The sequence below is a fragment of the Aspergillus welwitschiae genome (genome assembly GCF_003344945.1).
Source record: "Aspergillus welwitschiae strain CBS 139.54b unplaced genomic scaffold BDQ94scaffold_5, whole genome shotgun sequence".
Lineage (NCBI taxonomy): Eukaryota > Fungi > Ascomycota > Eurotiomycetes > Eurotiales > Aspergillaceae > Aspergillus > Aspergillus welwitschiae.
In genome coordinates, this window is record NW_020798699.1 from 454,580 (window position 1) to 470,976 (window position 16,397).

General features: G+C 53.6%; 8 protein-coding genes across 8 annotated transcripts; 4 read left to right on the forward strand and 4 right to left on the reverse strand.

Moving 5' to 3' along the window:
- Positions 1-171: 171 nt before the first annotated feature.
- On the forward strand, positions 172-1,978 carry BDQ94DRAFT_167067 (dolichyl-P-Man:Man(7)GlcNAc(2)-PP-dolichol alpha-1,6-mannosyltransferase; the record flags this gene model as incomplete). The annotated part of the gene is made up of 3 exons (XM_026770715.1): positions 172-187; positions 243-521; positions 582-1,978. The coding sequence occupies 3 exons, from the start codon at positions 172-174 to the stop codon at positions 1,976-1,978; spliced, it is 1,692 nt and encodes a 563-aa protein (XP_026630008.1).
- On the reverse strand, positions 1,972-3,899 carry BDQ94DRAFT_137240 (dynactin subunit 2). The gene is made up of 3 exons (XM_026765023.1): positions 3,818-3,899; positions 3,683-3,742; positions 1,972-3,604 (listed from the first exon to the last, which is right to left on the reverse strand). Exons 1-3 carry the CDS (start codon positions 3,854-3,856, stop codon positions 2,270-2,272), a joined length of 1,434 nt encoding a protein of 477 aa, XP_026630009.1. The 5' UTR covers positions 3,857-3,899; the 3' UTR covers positions 1,972-2,269.
- Positions 3,900-4,497: 598 nt separating this feature from the next.
- BDQ94DRAFT_137242 (uncharacterized protein) lies at positions 4,498-5,744 on the forward strand. The gene is made up of 4 exons (XM_026765024.1): positions 4,498-4,768; positions 4,825-4,866; positions 4,964-5,413; positions 5,471-5,744. The coding sequence occupies exons 1-4, from the start codon at positions 4,715-4,717 to the stop codon at positions 5,591-5,593; spliced, it is 669 nt and encodes a 222-aa protein (XP_026630010.1). The 5' UTR covers positions 4,498-4,714; the 3' UTR covers positions 5,594-5,744.
- A 23-nt stretch (positions 5,745-5,767) lies between these two features.
- On the reverse strand, positions 5,768-8,151 carry BDQ94DRAFT_104394 (CoA-acylating methylmalonate-semialdehyde dehydrogenase). Its single transcript, XM_026763409.1, has 3 exons — positions 7,293-8,151; positions 6,581-7,218; positions 5,768-6,505 (listed from the first exon to the last, which is right to left on the reverse strand). The coding sequence occupies exons 1-3, from the start codon at positions 8,038-8,040 to the stop codon at positions 6,089-6,091; spliced, it is 1,803 nt and encodes a 600-aa protein (XP_026630011.1). The 5' UTR covers positions 8,041-8,151; the 3' UTR covers positions 5,768-6,088.
- A 476-nt stretch (positions 8,152-8,627) lies between these two features.
- On the reverse strand, positions 8,628-11,105 carry clxA (calnexin). Its single transcript, XM_026765025.1, has 5 exons — positions 10,750-11,105; positions 10,405-10,687; positions 10,218-10,348; positions 9,495-10,148; positions 8,628-9,438 (listed from the first exon to the last, which is right to left on the reverse strand). The coding sequence occupies exons 1-5, from the start codon at positions 10,873-10,875 to the stop codon at positions 8,944-8,946; spliced, it is 1,689 nt and encodes a 562-aa protein (XP_026630012.1). The 5' UTR covers positions 10,876-11,105; the 3' UTR covers positions 8,628-8,943.
- Positions 11,106-11,613: 508 nt separating this feature from the next.
- mde1 (methylthioribulose 1-phosphate dehydratase MDE1) lies at positions 11,614-12,833 on the forward strand. The gene is made up of 3 exons (XM_026763410.1): positions 11,614-11,978; positions 12,048-12,523; positions 12,586-12,833. Exons 1-3 carry the CDS (start codon positions 11,844-11,846, stop codon positions 12,701-12,703), a joined length of 729 nt encoding a protein of 242 aa, XP_026630013.1. The 5' UTR covers positions 11,614-11,843; the 3' UTR covers positions 12,704-12,833.
- Positions 12,834-13,184: 351 nt separating this feature from the next.
- Positions 13,185-15,525, forward strand: BDQ94DRAFT_104432 (sorting nexin 1). The gene is made up of 6 exons (XM_026763411.1): positions 13,185-13,322; positions 13,384-13,443; positions 13,520-13,998; positions 14,049-14,429; positions 14,478-15,080; positions 15,143-15,525. The coding sequence occupies exons 1-6, from the start codon at positions 13,289-13,291 to the stop codon at positions 15,287-15,289; spliced, it is 1,704 nt and encodes a 567-aa protein (XP_026630014.1). The 5' UTR covers positions 13,185-13,288; the 3' UTR covers positions 15,290-15,525.
- Positions 15,526-16,374, reverse strand: BDQ94DRAFT_104433 (mitochondrial 54S ribosomal protein bL31m). The gene has a single exon (XM_026763412.1). It carries the CDS (start codon positions 16,259-16,261, stop codon positions 15,761-15,763), a length of 501 nt encoding a protein of 166 aa, XP_026630015.1. The 5' UTR covers positions 16,262-16,374; the 3' UTR covers positions 15,526-15,760.
- Positions 16,375-16,397: the final 23 nt, after the last annotated feature.

A 16,397-nucleotide genomic window follows, 5' to 3' on the forward strand; every position in this document is an offset into this window, starting at 1 on the left:
GAGATACTGGATGGAGATGGCGGAGGAGAGGCGGAGAAGCCGCGGCGGCAGTATCGCGGCATACGTAATTTTACCCGCTGGGATGTTGTTGTCCTTTTGGATATACTCTTCTTTCTTGTCTTCTTGTTAGAAGTATTCTGGACATTAAAAGAAGGTGCTTAGGGTGTCATCATGGGGAGAGATGTCGGTAGGTAGTCATTCATCATTCTCTATATTGCACGGTATTCTGATCTACTCTCTAGTCTTCCTGCTGCTCCTCGCCGCAATCCCGGCCCTCGTTCTCCTCCATCTCGCCGCAGCGCCCTATACCAAGGTAGAGGAGTCGTTCCACATTCAGGCTATTCATGATATACTGTCCTCCGGGATCCCGACTCGCAATGTCTCCGAGATACTGCGCACAGAATACGATCACTTTACCTTCCCTGGCGCCGTCCCTAGGACGTTCGTTGGCGCCGTGATGCTGTCCGGTCTGTCGCAGCCATTCATCTGGTTGAAGGCCAACATTGACAGACAATTCCTCGGTATGTGCTTCTTTCTAGCATGGCTTGAGCAGCGCCTCTGACGATGGCGATCTACTTCAGCACGCGCCATTCTGGGTCTCTTTAATGCTGCCTCATTGCTTGCATTTGCTTCTGGTTTGCGCCGCACTGCCGGCAAGACCACCGCAATCTGGTACCTACTCTTCCAAACTAGCCAATTCCACATCTTCTACTACGCATCGCGAACCCTGTCCAACATGTTCGCCTTTGGCCTCACCACCTTGGCCCTGCGATATATCCTTCCAGAGCCCGTGAGTCCCGCAGTGTACAAGAAACGGGCCCGTCTCTCCCTCTACCTCATGACCGTCGCCGGCATCATCTTCCGCTCCGAACTGGCCATCTTCCTCGCAACCAACACCGTCTTCCTCTTCGCGACCCGTCGCATCAGCATTCAGCGCGAGATTATCCCCGCCGGCATCCTTGGCCTGCTCGTCGGCCTCACCTCCACCGTCCTCGTGGACTCCTTCTTCTGGCAACAATACCCCCTCTGGCCTGAACTCGCAGCCTTCAAATTCAACGTCATCTCCGGCCAAGCCTCCGCCTGGGGCACCCATCCCTGGCACTTCTACTTCACCAACGCCGTTCCCCGTCTCCTCCTCAACCCTCTAACCTACGCCGTGGGAATCCCATTCGCCCTCTTCCAGCCCTCCACCCGCCGCCTCGCGGCCAACACCGTCATCCCTTCCCTGTTCTTCCTCGCCATCTACAGCGCCCAACCCCACAAGGAATGGCGCTTCATCATTTACACCATGCCCGCACTCACTGCCGCCGCCTCTCTCGGCGCATCATACATTTGGACCCATCGGACTAAATCCCTCCTCTACCGTCTCTTCTCCCTAGCTATGCTCGCATCCACCTTCGCCTCCTTCCTCCTCTCCACCTTCGTTCTCCTCCCCGCCTCGTCGGCAAACTACCCCGGTGCTCACGCCTTGAATACCCTCCACGCCTACGCCGAGAACACCAACTCTTCCTCATCCCCCGACTCCATCTCCGTCTACCTAGGCAACCTCGCCTGCCAAACAGGCGTCACCCGCTTTCTCCAACACCCATCCTCCTCCTCCTCTCCTCTTTCAGAGCCAATCAAACCCTCCTGGCACTACGACAAGACCGAAGATGAAACCACCAAGTCATCACCGACGTTCTGGTCACAGTTCGACTACGTCCTGGTCGAACCAGGTGAAGAGACGGAGAAGGTCCTCGGATCCTGGGAAGTCGTAGACACAGTTGATGGGTTCGCAGGGCTGAGGATCGTCCGTCCTGGTGATGAGGCTGTCGGGGCTGTGGAGGAGAAAGTGGTAGCGTATGTGTTTGGAGATGAGGGGGTGAGGCTCTTTGAGAAGGGAAGGGAGTTTGTGAGGAATGTGGTTACGAGGGGTTGGTGGGTTGAGGTGAGAATGGAGCCGAAGATTAGGATTTTGAAGAGGGGGGTGGAGGTATAAGTTGAGTTGGTAGATTAGGTTTTGTATATATACCCTTAGTAGTACTACTAGTTCTTAAGTTTTGTGGTAATCGTTGTGACATATACTTTTATAGATTATAGTAGCATTTACAGTGACGTAAGGTAACAAAAACCATGTATCTATACTATTAAATTTAAATTGCTATCGGAATTGCTGCTGATGGTATTTCGCTTGACAAATGATATATGGGTACTCAGTACTACTATCAACCAGCTACAGTTACAAGAAGTTTAGTAGTTATATGTTCATACTATTCCACAATCTTCCGAATCATGCGCCCTGCCCCTCCAACCGATCCAGCCTCGCCTCCAAATCCCGCACCCAAGGTTCGACAAGCTCGATATTACTCTTCATCGCTGCTTCGCCCTGGCCCATCTTCTCCTCGACTACCTGCAGACCCTCGCGCCACTGCTCAATCTCCCTTGCCATATCCGCCTGTCTCTTCTCCAGTGTATCAAGTGACTCCGAAGCCTGTGCAGCACCCGCATGGATAGCGCGAAGGGAGCGAAGCCGCTCCAGCACGCTGGGAAGGATGGGATGAAGGGACTGGATTGTAGGGAGAGTAGCGTAGAGGGCCTGGATCTTGGTAGCTTGTTCATCGCGCTGTGTAGCAGCCGGGTCGACTTCCGTAGCGGAGGACGACGAGACGGACATGTCTGAGGGCTCGATAGCGGCGGAAGCGATGCGCGCGTTCTGAGCTGCCTTGGCGGCGTCCACGGCACGTTTACGCGCGGACGCGAGGGCTTCTGTGTCTGCGGTGAGTTTGCGGACTCGAGTGGAGAGGGTCTCGAGATGCGGGGTGGTGACTGTTGTGGAGGGGGGTGCGGAGCCCATTGTTGGCACGGCGGAGACGGGGTTCGGGCCGACGAGGATGTTCATGAGGGTAGTGAGGCGGGATGTGAGGTGGTCGACGGCTGGGAGGACAGGCTGGAGGGCGGGTTCGGAGATGCCGTCGCTGACGAAGGGGTTGGAGGAGCTGGAGATGCCCATGGCGGCTTCGATGAGGGCGAGACGGCCGTCGAATGCTGCGGCGTGGGCGAGGACACCCGAGGATGAAGGAGCTGTGGGTTCGGGTTGTTGTGTGGCGTCTGCGTTCTGGGTGCTGAGTGCAGCGGTTTCGGATGTGGATTTGGTTGCGATCTTTTGTGCTAGGATTGCAGCTGCGGAGTGTAGCCCCGTGTTGTCGCTGCGGGAGGTATAGAGGTTGTCCAGGGCGCGGCTCAATTCGAGGACACCGTCGTCCGTAGGCTCCTTCCCTTCGGCGGCTTCTGGTTCGGTATCGGTCTGTCGAGCGGCCATCTCGTCTTTCAGTTCCTCCACTTCCCTGCGAAGGCGGGCGAGCTTCCTCTCTAGGCTTTCCTCTTCGCTGTCGCTGATGTCTTCGGGCTCTTCTGAACCGTTCTCATTTCTGCGCCGGCGACGGTTCTTGTTCTTGTATGCCTTCCGCTTCATCGCGATACTGTCGGAGAAGTTGACATCGCGCGCGTCGACCGTGGCTCCTAAGAAGTGGGCGCGTGCCTCGTCTGCATTGATCCCCTGCCGGTCGATGTCGGAGTTGGAGCCGGCGTCATCGTCTACATTGGATGCGGTGCGGATAGTTGTAGTCTATAGAGTGTAGTGTCAAGGATAAGCAGCTAGAAGCGTTGGAAAAGGCAGACGCAGGCGTCAGGCGGGGTAGCTAACCGCAACGGTGGATGCTTCGTCGGTCAGATCGGGGGTCTCGTAGATATCCGGAGCGAGATCCTGGCCCAAACAAACGATGTTAGTAGTCGGTTGATTGAGATGGGGCAGGAGGGAGGTATGATGGGCGTAACATACCAGGTCGGGAAGACCAGCATACTTCCTATTGAAAGACATGGCCAATTGCTTTTTCTAATAGCAAGATAATGGCCGACTGGAGACAAGGACAGGCTGGGTAGTATATTTACAGAAGCATGATTGATTGATTGATGGGTTTGGGGCTCCTCCGCGGGCGGGCACGTGAAAGGGGCATCATCATTTGTGGCCTGAGGCAGATATAATGTGGGAGAGAACCAAACTATCAAAAAGACGGGTACCTGACCATGAATGAAGCGGTGTGTTTGCCTGTCATGGAACAAGGACATAGTTGCTGAATTAGTTTGAATAGCATAATCTATATATATTTATAACTACTATAGGTATGACATTATTCTACAAGGAAGTTACTACGTGGAGTAATTACTAGGATGTGCTCGTCGGTCAGCAAATACTCCGGACCATTATTTACACTTTAGAAATAAATAGTCCGCAACCGAGTCGTCGATCCATGACACCATCTCAGCCAAATTGGAGCAACGTCTACCATCACGGCGAACTATTGCGCACCTCCAGCTACTAGTAGTACTACTCCAGAATGCCAGTCGCCAAATCAACATCAAATAGGCGGTGGCACGTGTCAGATGCCTCGGCGGAAGTCACAATCCCGCGATAGAAATGGAAAAGCCCATCACATGAAGCCCCATCTAGTAACTCCTGCAGCATATAAGTAGTCAGATTGTCGGCGCTGCTCCACGTCCATTTCCCCTTCCACTCCCCCAACTCATTCTTGTACGACCATCGCCGATTCCTCATTAATCATCTTGTGACCAGACCAATTGTTGTCCTGGTCATCATCCCCATCACCCATTCTTACATATAACCGCCTACTTTCCAGTCTCGTATCTTATCAATCTCACCCCTCATCGTACCATCACCATGGCTGCCCCCGCAGACAGCAACCTCAAGAACCTCAATGGAGAGTGGACAATGGTACCGATTCCCGTTCCTTTATTTCGTAAGATCTCTACTGACCCTATTCATTCCAGGACAAAACCCTCTCCAACCCCTCAGAGCCCATTCTCGAGTTGGTAAGTTCCACAGCCCATTTGTGGGCTCTACAAGTCAACCATGTATACGACTCAAGGCGGCAACTGTCTTGCTAACATACTGCCGTGGGTGTCATAGCAAGGAATGAGTTGGCTCATGCGTAAAGCTCTTAGCGTCGCAACAGTAACCCTCTCCATCCATGAGTATCCCGATGCCGCAGAGCCGTCTGTATGGCACATCGATATCGACCAGACTGTCACCGGTGGCATCAAGGGTACGACCGAGAGGCGTATTAGTGACAATAAGGTACGAGAGCACGATGACCACATCTTTGGTCACCTCAAAGGTCAGTCGCGGTTCTTCCGGGGCTCTAAGGGCGAGGACGGAAAGGTGCGCCCTTATACAGAATTCGAGACCAAGATCGACGAGCCCCAGGTCTACAAATTCCTTAGAGGAGAAGTTCTAGCCGACGGAAGTCCGTCTGAGGGCTTTGTCGTCGATGAAACTGGTGAAGAATTTGGCGAGGGAGAGGGGCTCTGGTATTCCAGCTTTGTGGAGAACCTAGATAGCGGCTGGACTGCCGAACAGGTTCGTTGTTTCTTCATATTACCCGCCTTTTGACAATTTTTGACGCAGAATAAACAGGTTTGGGGATTCGAAATCATTGACGGCAAGCGCTATTACACTCGCCGTGTTGCTGTCGTCAAGGGCAAAACCTACAAGCTGGCCCGGCTGGTCTACAGCTTCGTCAAGCCACGGGCTGAGTAAGGGCATCCTACGTGAGACGCTCTTGTTCGCAAGCTGGCATACATCATGGAAAGGATGCATGGCAGACAGGGTAGTTACTGCCCTAACACTAAAACCCTAGAGGCAGGGCTCCATTGCAAGATGTGACTGCAGAAATGCTGTCCGCACTAGTTTCGACTAGGGATGTCCCGCAAATTGAAATATCATTATGTTCCCTAAAAAAAACTATACCTAAGACTCTTCGTAAAACTTCCACATATGTATGGTAGTCACGGAATGTAGAAGGCCGTACTGAATCACATGTCCACTTGTCCAGACCGAGGTACGATGATATCAGATTAGGAGATACCAATGACATCCGCGCGAGAAGCGTATAAGCGGACAAAAGCAGAGCCAATTTGAGGTATGCAATCGAGTTAAAACAATCCCATACAATCAGAAACCCCGAAAACACGAACTAAATGGTATTTCATAATAAGAAACAATCATATCTGATGCAACTTGGAAAACAATCCCTCACGAATGAGTCGGCATGACCGTATGAGCCTTAGTGCTAACAGCGTCCTCACTCCTCCACAAACTAGTCACCGTCTTCTGCTGCGTGTAGAACTGCAACCCGGGCTTACCATAGAAAGTATTAGCGCCACCGCCGGCAATACTCTTCTTGTTGCCGGTGAAAGAGAACATGGGCAACGGCACAGGAATGGGCACGTTAACACCGACCTGGCCGGCCTCGATGTCCTTCTGGAAGCGAGAGGCCGTGGAACCGGAGCGAGTGAAGATGGCAGCTCCGTTTCCGTACTCGTTCTTGTTGATGAGCTCAATGGCGTCGTCTAGTGTGGGCACGGACAAGCAGACGAGGACGGGGCCGAAGATTTCTTCCTTGTAGCATTTCATTTCGGGGGTTACGTTGGTGATGATGGTGGGGCCAACCTGTGGTTTTGGTGCTGGTTAGAGAGAAGATGTAGCTGGATAGGAGACGGGGAAGGGGGTTGGGTGGAAGCTTACAAAGTTGCCGTTGGGGTACTTCTCTGGCTTGTAGCCTCTGCCGTCGAGGAGGATGGTCGCACCCTCTTCTTCGGCGCTGGCAATCAGGTCTTCGATGCGCTTCTTGCTTTCGGGGCTGATGACGGGGCCGAGGTCAGCGCCTTCTTCGAAGCCTCCGTTGACGTTCAGGGCCTTGGCCCGTTCGGCCATCTCGGGGAGCCAGTCCTGAGTCTCGCCGACCATGACGACCGTACTGAGGGCCATGCAGCGTTGGCCGGCAGCACCGAAGGCCGCTCCGACGAGGGCGTTCAGGGTCTGGTTCTTGTTGCAGTCTGGGACTACGGCGGCATGGTTCTTGGCGCCCAGGTTGGCCTGGACACGCTTGCCGTTGGCAGAGCCGCGGGTGTAGATGTACTCTCCGGCGCGGTTGCTGCCGACGAAGCTGATGGCCTTGATGGCGGGTTCGTCGAGGATGAAATCGACTGTCTTGGCGGAGCCGTGGACAATGTTGATGACACCGGGGGGGAAGCCTGCTTCCCGGGCCAGCTCGGCCAGGATCATTGCAGCTCCGGGGTCCCGCTCAGATGGCTTGAGGATGAGACAGTTGCCCGTCACGGTAGCGATGGGGATGCACCACAGGGGAATCATTGCGGGGAAGTCTGCCGAGGGGAGGGGGTGCGGTTAGCGTCGGACAATGTCACCTAGCTTGCAGGACGGATGCAGGATCACTTACTGAAAGGACAAATGGCAGCAACCACACCCAAGGGCTCTCTGTAGCTCCTGGTCTCCATATCCTTGGCCACTTCGAGCACCTCGCCCGTTAGCTGGGTGGTAATACCACATGCTGTTTCGGCAACTTGAAGACCGCGGAGAACATCGCCCTTGGCATCGGCAAAGGTCTTGCCCTGCTCGAGAGTGATGGATGCAGCAAGTCGGTCCCAGTTGGCACGAATCAAGCTCACGAACTTGAACATGATCTGCTGCTTGGCAATGACGCTGGTTGCGCGCCAGGCTGGGAAGGCCTTCTCGGCCGACTCGACGGCGGCACGGAGTTCCTCATCGGTGCTTTGCGGCACCCGAGTAACGAGGTTGTTGGTAGCAGGATCGTGCAGATCGATCCAGGTAGTAGCCTTAGAAGCCACAAATTGGTTGTCCAGGAAATTGGCGGTGTCGATGGGGTTGGCGATGGGGCTATGGTCCGTCGGGTACTCGGTGGCGGTAGTAGCCGCGGAGGTAGTTGCGGGGGTGAACTGCTGGGCAGTAGCGTGGAGTCGACGTGTTGCTGACATGGTGGCAGGTGAGGATGAGGAGAGCTTAGATGTCGCAGGAGAAGTTGTCGAAGAGGAAGAGGGCATTATAACAGTAGAAAGGCGCCTCGAGGCCGAAGCTGCAGCTACAGATCTGGAGGTGGCCACGGCCGTGCGGGGAGAGGCGGCGCGGAGAGCGGGGATGGAACGGACAATAGACCGACGGGCGGCCATGATTGAAAGATGGAAGATAAGAAACGTGAGAGATGGATGTTCGGGGTCAGGAGGACAATGATTTGAGAAGAAAGCCCGAATCACAAGGAAGAGCAAGGGAAATAATTCAAGGGGGAGGAGGTGTGGACAGCAGGAAGGGAGGCAAAGTAGATAAATACGTGGAGGCCGTTCAGGTACCAGGTTCATACTGGGTCTGGTACTTTCCCCGTATTGATGCGCTTTCCGCCGAGGTTCTGATAACGCTCGGCGTCTCCAACCAATCACATGGTCACCCGGAACTGCCTGCCCAATCCAGTCATTGTATGGGGTAATCTCGAAGCATACTTAGTGTTTAGCTCGCTGACCTGGAGAGAGCATCTACTACGATCTATCCATAGGTAGTCCCTGTATAGTAGCTAAATATGCTCTTGATGGGAACTGCGGGTTACATTCAACTCTTTGCGGAGATGGCAACTTCTGTGCGAATAACAGGCTGGTGTCGGCCCTTCTCCGATGACGGTGTACAGGAACCTCGGACTCCGCACCCCAGACGATCGGTCACAAAAATGTGACACCGCTTGGAAAGTCACAAAACTATCAGATCATTCCGTGAACTAGAGAAACCAACAGTAGAATTCTGCAGCTTGGCTACTTTTACACATCTCACTTGCATTAACCTCCCAAAGAAACCCCCCCAATTGAGGTCTGCTTGTCCTCTTCCTTGTATAGGCGGCAGCTGATACCCAGCTGGCCTTCTCACCATGGAATCAGAAAGAAACATTGATTGAACGCTGCAACAGAGGTATAAAATAAAAACACAATGTAGTTAGGATATCCCTAGTTTGTTTGTTTGTTTGACCTTTTCGCCTTTTAAACTCTCCCCCTTTCTTTCCTGCGTGCTGTTCCACCGATAGCTGCACCACTTTACTCGGCAGAAGAGCGGGTAGTGCGCTTGGTAGCACCACCCTTGCCAGTGTCTGCGGAGGAGCTGGAGGCCGCACCGGTCTTCTCCTTGGTAGCACCAGCAGCCTCCTTGCCCTTCTTGGCGGGGGCAGGGGCCGGGGTGCTGGCACCAACGGCTCCGACGATGACAAGGATCATGGTGACGATAACAGCGGCAAGACCACCGGCAACATCAGGAACCTGCTTCACGGCGTTGATGGGGTCCTGCTTGGAGAGGCGGACAAAGTTGTCGACCTTCTCCTTGATGTGGCCCACGGGGTCTTCCTTGAAGCTAACGCTGGGTTCGGCGGCCTTCTCTTCAGGCTTGGGCTTGTTGGCCTCCTCCTCAGCCAGCTCAATGGGGTGCTTGACATCGAAGGTCTCCTGGCGCAGCTTCTCGGCATCCTCGGCGGAGTGACCAACGTAGATGTTGTCGAACAGGATGTCGTTCTGCATGGTCCAGATCTCGAAACCAATCTGCATCATCATTAGTCATCCAAAGCCTTAGCATTAGAATTAAGAGGTACACTTACAGCGCCCATGGGCTCAAAGTTGGAGGGAGTCTTGTCCTCGAAGTAGGCGGGGTTGGCAATCTTGCGGGGGGCCCAGGGTCCCTTGTAGGCCGGGTTGTCAATCAAGGGAGCAGACCACTTGCCCTTGTAGTCAGGGTTCTTCTTCATAGGGGGAGACCAAGGACCACATCCGGAGGCATCCTGGCACTTGGGGTTGGGAACAGTGGGAGGAACCCAGTCGCCATCCTCCTCATCATCCCAGTCCTCGGGCTTCTCGGCCTCGGGGTCAGGGATACTAGTGGGCTCGTCCTCGAGCCAGTCCTCGGGAATGGTAGCCTCCTCGTCGACAATCTCGAAGGGAGCCTCCTCGTCCCAGTCCTCGGGCTTCGTAGCCTCAGGGTCGGGGATCTTGGCCTCATCAACCCAGTCGGCGGGCTTCTTGTCCTTGGGGTCGTCGATCTCCTTCTCGGGGTTGACAGGGGGGTTGAAGTCCTCAAGGAGGGAACCTTCCTTGACGGACTCGCCATCAATCAGGATCTGGAAGGTCTGATCGGGGTTGACGACCAGGGTGTAAACGGAGGTAACCTTGGAGGTACGGGCGGCGGGAGGTGCCTTAAGGTGCTTCTCCTCGTACTCGCCGGTCTTGGGGTTCTTGTGACGGAAGATGAAGTGAACCTAAAAAAGACAGAGCTGTTAGTCCCTGTTGCAGTCACCTGCACTAAGCAGCATTTAGCAAGATCTTACCTTGTTGGTGGCACCACACTTGTCGGGACCGAACATGATCACGTAGGGAGACGCGTTCGAGAACTCGTCGAGGTGGAGCTGCTTGTTGTCCTGGAGAAGCTTCAGGTAGGCACCACCGCAGACAAGGGAGTCTGTGACTATCGTTAGCGTCCCAGCACCCAGCATGCGCAGCAATTGTCACACTTACTCTGCGGCTTCACCTCATACTGGACGACCAGAGTCTTGTCCTTGTTGTCGATCTTCTTGGGGAACTTGGCCGAGATGGCGTGGTGGGCAGCGACGTTCTTGACGACGAGACCCTTGTCACCCTCCATACCCTTGAGGACAGTGGGCTCCTCGACAGACCATTCACCAACATAGGCCCAGTCTTCCTCGGATTTGGAGTCCTCCTTCTCAGCGTGAGAGGGAGTCCACCGGGAGTCCCAGTCATCGGTGAACTGCTCCAAGAAAGGAGCCTCGATGGAGGTGGGCTGGAAACACGCAGTTAGCAGGGCGCGGGCAGCACCTCATATCATTCTGCGGAATTACTCACGGTGAAGGTAGGCTTCTCGGCCAAGGAGGTGGTCTCGGGCTTCTTCTCGGTCTCCTCAGCATGGGCATAGCCCATGATGGAAGCCGAGGAGACCAGGGCAGAAGTCAAAGCAGCGTTGAAACGCATGGTGGATAGCGACCGGCGCTCTTAAAACCAGAACGTCCGAGAGAGGGAGGGAAGGAAAACAAACAAAGGCGAACAGAGCGCACCAGCAATTGAACCTCCGGAGAGGGTAAGGGTGGATCAAAGAGGGAGAGGAAGGCAAGCTCAACAGTCAAGTAGCTGCACGGGGAAGGTAAAGGGAGAGGGAGAGGAGGAAGAAGGAAACCGTTGGAGCAGTGGTTATATAAGAAGACGCAAGGCGATGCATGAAGCTGGGAAGTTCAAGGTGGCCTCTTCCGCTGCCGCTGCTCCTTGTGGAAAGGTCCCGCCTGCCCGATCTGGCTAGTCGCGCTTCTCCAATGTTCTGCGGGTGCAAATCGGCTGCTGGTATTTGTCCGTTCCTCGGGATGTATTTAATTTAGTCAGTAGACCCAGAGTCTAGAAGAATTGCAGTTCATGGAATTGAATTCCAGTGAACATATGTAATCTCTTTCTCAGCAGCTCATAATCTCTGCAGTAGGCATGAGTAACTCAAGTAAGGACCTTGTGGCCCATTGCAAATGACCACATAAAAGATCCGGTCATTCCTTTCCCTGGGGATTGTGATTTACACAGACTCACGCTGTTTAGATAGATTACTTCCTCTTCCGTTGCTTGTCCACCAATGGTCGGCGATGGCGCGAACACACTCCCCCCGCTACCTTAATCCACCCAAAGGCGTTAGTGAGGTGATTTGCTTCTGCTTTCCCCTCCCCGCCGCCTGACAGTTTTTTATTTTTTTGTCAAACCTCCTCTTGCCTCACCTGTACGACGTCCAAGGCACTGTCGCTGTATTTTCAATATATAGATCTATTTCTCCTATCTTCAAATTTAGAGAAGATCTACTGCAGGATTAGTGCTTGAGAATACGTGACAATCACCCTAAAGCCGATCGCCCCGAGCTGTCTGTGCCTATCTAATCGATCTTACAACCACGCGCAATATCCATCGCCATGGCCCAGGAAATCCAAAAAGAGAACAATGACCATTTGGTCCAGTCGTCTGACCCCGAGCATCCCGCCAACTTGATCCCTGATCTCTGTCGCCGGTTCTACAATTGGGGCTGGGTCACTGGTACTGGTGGCGGGGTAAGCACTGTTGCACCTCCAGGACGATCATGAATAATCGCTAATTGATCACTATTTATAATGCATTAGACTTCCATTCGTCGCGATAACCATATATTCATTGCTCCTTCTGGCGTGCAGAAGGAGATGATGAAATCCGACAACATCTTTGTCTTGGAATTCCCTACGCCCAAGTATCCTCCGTCCGACCGCAAATATATTCGCAAGCCGCTCGACCTGAAGCCCTCGGCATGCACGCCACTGTTCCTTGCCGCATTTGAGCGCGGGGCTGGCTGCTGCATTCACACTCATTCTCAGTGGGCGGTCCTGGTGACCCTCCTGGTTGAGCGCGAGAAGGGCCCGAACGCCTGCTTCGAAATTAGCAACATTGAACAGATTAAGGGTATTCCCCGTGGCAAGGGCAAGGGCATGATGGGATTCTACGATACTCTTCGTATCCCGATCATTGATAACACCGCGTTTGAGGAAGACCTCACGGGAAGCTTGGAGAAGGCGATGGAGGAGTACCCTGACACCTATGCTGTCCTTGTGCGGAGACACGGAATGTAAGTTTCATACTCTAACTCTTAACTTTTTCGAGTGACGGCGGGCTCATGTGTGTGTATAGTTATGTGTGGGGAGACGACGTCGTCAAAGCCAAGACTCAGTGCGAGAGTCTAGACTACCTGTTCCAGCTTGCTGTTGAGATGCACAAGCTTGGCCTTCCGTGGGTGAAAGAAACGTAGTTTGAAGGAATTGTTCGCTGAAATGCTCAATTCTTTGTAGTCCAGCAGTTGGAGGTCTTCTGTCTTGGGCCGCACGGCTATGATGACGATACATATGAAATAAACAACTGATTCACGTGAAATACTATAGTCCAGTACTTCTTTGTAAAAAATGGGGACGGGGAATTTGAGTGCCTAGTATATATCTTGGGGAATGTACTGGCTTGGGATGGGAATTCATCCACCAGGCCAGTGTGTTCTTCGCCAAGTGCTCAAGTTCACCGGACTGTAAGCATTGAACAGAATCTCAGACGTGTTTGCATAGGCAGGAAGGACGTCTTTTTAGTTAAACAATGGGAAGAGTTGCAAGTTCGAATGAAGGTCAGCCTGAAGGTCCTCCATCGAGCTTGGCGGGGGAACCCTAATCCGTAGTTGGACAACGGCGCGGATCATCGGACTACGGCAACCTGGTCGCTCCCTCCAACTCCCCCGACTGCGGCCACTCCCCAACCCCTCACGCTGTCTTTCAATTTCTCCTGCTAATTTCTATCCTTAATCGATACCTCTTGATTTCCAACCTATCCCAGTTTGATACCAACGTCTGTCATGGATCTCGACGCTGGCGACTCCCCGTGGGGCGGTAAGCAACCAGGCAGTCACGGATACAATCGCATCGTGCTTCGTCTAACGCAGGTATGCAGACGTGCCTTCACAATCGACCACCACCCATCAAGCATCCCGATCCGAAGTAGAAGAAACGTGTATGTTCCTAAATGAGCATCTTGCATCCCTGTACCTCTTATCCGAGCTTTCTAACCCGATGACGACACTCCTCAGCCCCCGATCAATCGACACAACAAGCTAGCCCCAGTGCCCCCCGTTCCCCTGTACGACGAGGCCCACGAGGCACCCGAAGGATCAATGCGCAAGCGACGAAACTAGAGGCGGTGGATGACTCGTTTGATCCTCTTGGTCCGCTCGGAGACAAGGCGGAAACTAGTCCACTTGAGCAGGCACCTGCCCCGCCGCAGAAGGAGGTCTTCTCAGGGCGCAATGTTCGTCCCACATCATCTGCCTCCCAAGCGTCCACAGGAACTGGCTTGGCGGATTCCGTGAATCTGGAAGAGGATGGTGCAGGGTTCCGAGGGCCTCCGCCGGTGCAACCCCCGAGTGACGCAGAAGGGGCGAAACGGCAATCCGAACCCAGTATTAGCGTGGAGAAAGCTGCGAACCCGACCTTCGATATCACTGTCGGCGATCCGCACAAGGTCGGAGATCTCACCAGCAGTCATATTGTGTACCAAGTGAGAACCAAGGTATGTCATTTCGGTGGGATGCCGTAGGACTCCGCTCATGCTATATATAGACGACCTCCAAAGCCTACCGACAACCGGAGTTTACTGTCAGCCGCAGATACCGTGATTTCCTTTGGCTCTATAATTCGATGCACAACAATAACCCCGGTGTTGTTGTCCCCCCTCCTCCAGAGAAGCAAGCGGTGGGCCGTTTCGATACGAACTTCGTCGAGTCTAGGAGGGCTGCCCTTGAGCGGATGCTGAACAAGATTGCGGCGCACCCTATTCTCCAGCATGACGGCGATCTTAAGATCTTCCTCGAGAGCGAAACCTTTACCATGGACGTGAAGAACAAGGAAAACAGGGAACCGGACCTTGGCCAGAACAAGGGCATGTTCAGTTCCTTTGGCATTAGCGTCGGTGGCGGTGGAAAGTTCGTCGAGCATGATGATGTAAGTTTGTCTACAAGTGCGAGCGGGTAGCAGTGCTGACAACTCCAGTGGTTTCATGACCGCAAGATCTACCTGGACGCCCTAGAGAATCAACTCAAGGCATTGATGAAGTCGGTTGACACAGTGGTGGCGCAGCGCAAGGGGCTGGCCGAGGCTGCTGGCGACTTTTCGGCTTCCCTCCATGCATTAGCAGCTGTCGAGCTGTCTCCTGCACTTTCTACCCCTCTGGACGGTCTTTCCGACCTACAACTACGGATAAGGGAGCTATACGAACGCCAAGCTCAACAGGATGTTCTCACCCTGGGAATCACAATCGACGAGTATCTTCGTTTGATTGGAAGTGTGAAGACGGCCTTCTCTCAGCGCCAGAAGGCTTTCCACAGCTGGCACGCGGCGGAAGCGGAAATGCAGAAACGCAAACATACCCAAGAGAAGCTTCTCAGACAGGGTAAGACGCAGCAGGATCGTCTGACCCAAGTCAATGCCGATGTGGCCGATGCCGAGAGGAAGGTTCATCAGGCACGACTCCTCTTCGAGGATATGGGTCGACTTATGCGAAATGAGCTCCAACGATTCGAGAAGGAGAAGGTGGAGGATTTCAAATCTGGCGTTGAGACCTTCTTGGAGAGTGCAGTGGAAGCGCAAAAGGAGGTGAGCAGCTACATGCCTGGTATTCCAATCGTCACAAATGTTTGCTAACAGAGATCTCGCAGTTGATTGAGCTTTGGGAAACATTCCTCTTGCAGCTGGATGCGGGTGAAGAAGGAAACCCTCTCTACGGCACCGCGGGAGTGAGCGATGCTTCTGCACCCCCTGCGGTCGAGGACACCGCCGAAGCTACTCCAGCAGAGGAGGCATAGGCGGTTCTTTTACCAGTCTGACTGTACAAAAGAAAAGCGACGACTTGTTGATGTCCCCTCCACCCTCCGCTTTGCGGTATTACCCAACGTTAATTATCACTTTGCCTGCTTACTGAGAGGAGCGGCGCACGTTTGTTCATTTTCTTACGGCGAGTCGTTCATACGTATTCAATGGGATGGATCACTATAGCAGCGCCCTGATATCAATGGCTCCTCCAATGTAGTATAGTAATCGCTTCAACCTCGTTTATCCACAACAACTCATAGACACCGCAATGGCTACACTCAGATAAAGAGAAGTCTTGAACCACCGATGCTGAAACTCCATTCAAATGGTATGATGTACTGTACATAAAGCCGAACAAGATCTGTATCGTATAACAACAACATCGAAATAAAAACGGGAAATAGTCCATAAATCGCCCTCACTACCCATCATACATACACCCTAGCACGATCCAATCCCACCAATCAGTCCTTCTTCTTCTTCTGAGAAGCCTCCTGCTCCTCCTGACCAAACGAACTGATCAAATCCAGCAGGTTGTCGTCCTCTTCCTCAGCAGCGGCAGCGGCCTCCGCAGCAGCTGCCTCCTTACTTTGTGCCGACTTGTCCGTCGTCTTCGAAGAGTCCTCCAGAGGCGTGTTCACATCCCAGCTGCGACCGAACTTAGCTCTGAAAGCCGCCAATCGACCAGCCTCATCATCCTCGACGCTCTTGAGCTTGCTTGAAGTCGGGTTCCAGAGCAGAGTGTTGCGCGTGTCACGAGTCGAGCGGTAAACGGGAAGAGGAGAAGAGGTACGGTGGGTGAAGGTGCTGCCGTCGGTCAGGGTAATCAGCTGGGTGAATTGGTAAGGGCGTCTAGGACGACGAAGGAGAGTAGCATGTCGGCATTGCGAGCAGATGAAGGTGGTGGAGGTCTGGACACGGGAGGTGGTGGCCGCGGTGCGGCGGAGGGGAGTGCTGAGGGACATGGTTTTTTTCCGCGGCCGGGAGAGAAATTAGGAAGTGAGAGGACGTCCGCGAAGTGATTTAATATACCGGCCTGGGTGGGAGAATTGGACTGGAGACTGCGACGCTGCGGTGATCTTCCAGTCTGTCTCTGGCCAA

Excerpts from the sequence above, each read along its gene's own strand:
- BDQ94DRAFT_104433 (XM_026763412.1), bottom strand. The coding sequence starts at position 16,261 with ATGTCCCTCAGCACTCCCCTCCGCCGCACCGCGGCCACCACCTCCCGT.
- clxA (XM_026765025.1), bottom strand. The coding sequence starts at position 10,875 with ATGCGTTTCAACGCTGCTTTGACTTCTGCCCTGGTCTCCTCGGCTTCC. Across the intron at positions 10,688-10,749 it reads CCGAGAAGCCTACCTTCACC|CCCACCTCCATCGAGGCTCC; the intron begins GTGAGTAATTCC and ends GCGTGTTTCCAG. Across the intron at positions 10,349-10,404 it reads GTATGAGGTGAAGCCGCAGA|ACTCCCTTGTCTGCGGTGGT; the intron begins GTAAGTGTGACA and ends CGATAGTCACAG.
- BDQ94DRAFT_137240 (XM_026765023.1), bottom strand. The coding sequence starts at position 3,856 with ATGTCTTTCAATAGGAAGTATGCTGGTCTTCCCGACCTG. Across the intron at positions 3,743-3,817 it reads ATGCTGGTCTTCCCGACCTG|GATCTCGCTCCGGATATCTA; the intron begins GTATGTTACGCC and ends TGTTTGGGCCAG. Across the intron at positions 3,605-3,682 it reads ACGAAGCATCCACCGTTGCG|ACTACAACTATCCGCACCGC; the intron begins GTTAGCTACCCC and ends TACACTCTATAG.
- mde1 (XM_026763410.1), top strand. The coding sequence starts at position 11,844 with ATGGCCCAGGAAATCCAAAAAGAGAACAATGACCATTTGGTCCAGTCG. Across the intron at positions 11,979-12,047 it reads TCACTGGTACTGGTGGCGGG|ACTTCCATTCGTCGCGATAA; the intron begins GTAAGCACTGTT and ends ATAATGCATTAG. Across the intron at positions 12,524-12,585 it reads CTTGTGCGGAGACACGGAAT|TTATGTGTGGGGAGACGACG; the intron begins GTAAGTTTCATA and ends GTGTGTGTATAG.
- BDQ94DRAFT_137242 (XM_026765024.1), top strand. The coding sequence starts at position 4,715 with ATGGCTGCCCCCGCAGACAGCAACCTCAAGAACCTCAATGGAGAGTGG. Across the intron at positions 4,769-4,824 it reads TCAATGGAGAGTGGACAATG|GACAAAACCCTCTCCAACCC; the intron begins GTACCGATTCCC and ends TATTCATTCCAG. Across the intron at positions 5,414-5,470 it reads GCGGCTGGACTGCCGAACAG|GTTTGGGGATTCGAAATCAT; the intron begins GTTCGTTGTTTC and ends CAGAATAAACAG.
- BDQ94DRAFT_104394 (XM_026763409.1), bottom strand. The coding sequence starts at position 8,040 with ATGGCCGCCCGTCGGTCTATTGTCCGTTCCATCCCCGCTCTCCGCGCC. Across the intron at positions 7,219-7,292 it reads TGCTGCCATTTGTCCTTTCA|ACTTCCCCGCAATGATTCCC; the intron begins GTAAGTGATCCT and ends TCCCCTCGGCAG. Across the intron at positions 6,506-6,580 it reads AGTACCCCAACGGCAACTTT|GTTGGCCCCACCATCATCAC; the intron begins GTAAGCTTCCAC and ends CCAAAACCACAG.
- BDQ94DRAFT_104432 (XM_026763411.1), top strand. The coding sequence starts at position 13,289 with ATGGATCTCGACGCTGGCGACTCCCCGTGGGGCG. Across the intron at positions 13,444-13,519 it reads ATCCGAAGTAGAAGAAACGT|CCCCCGATCAATCGACACAA; the intron begins GTATGTTCCTAA and ends GACACTCCTCAG. Across the intron at positions 14,430-14,477 it reads AGTTCGTCGAGCATGATGAT|TGGTTTCATGACCGCAAGAT; the intron begins GTAAGTTTGTCT and ends TGACAACTCCAG.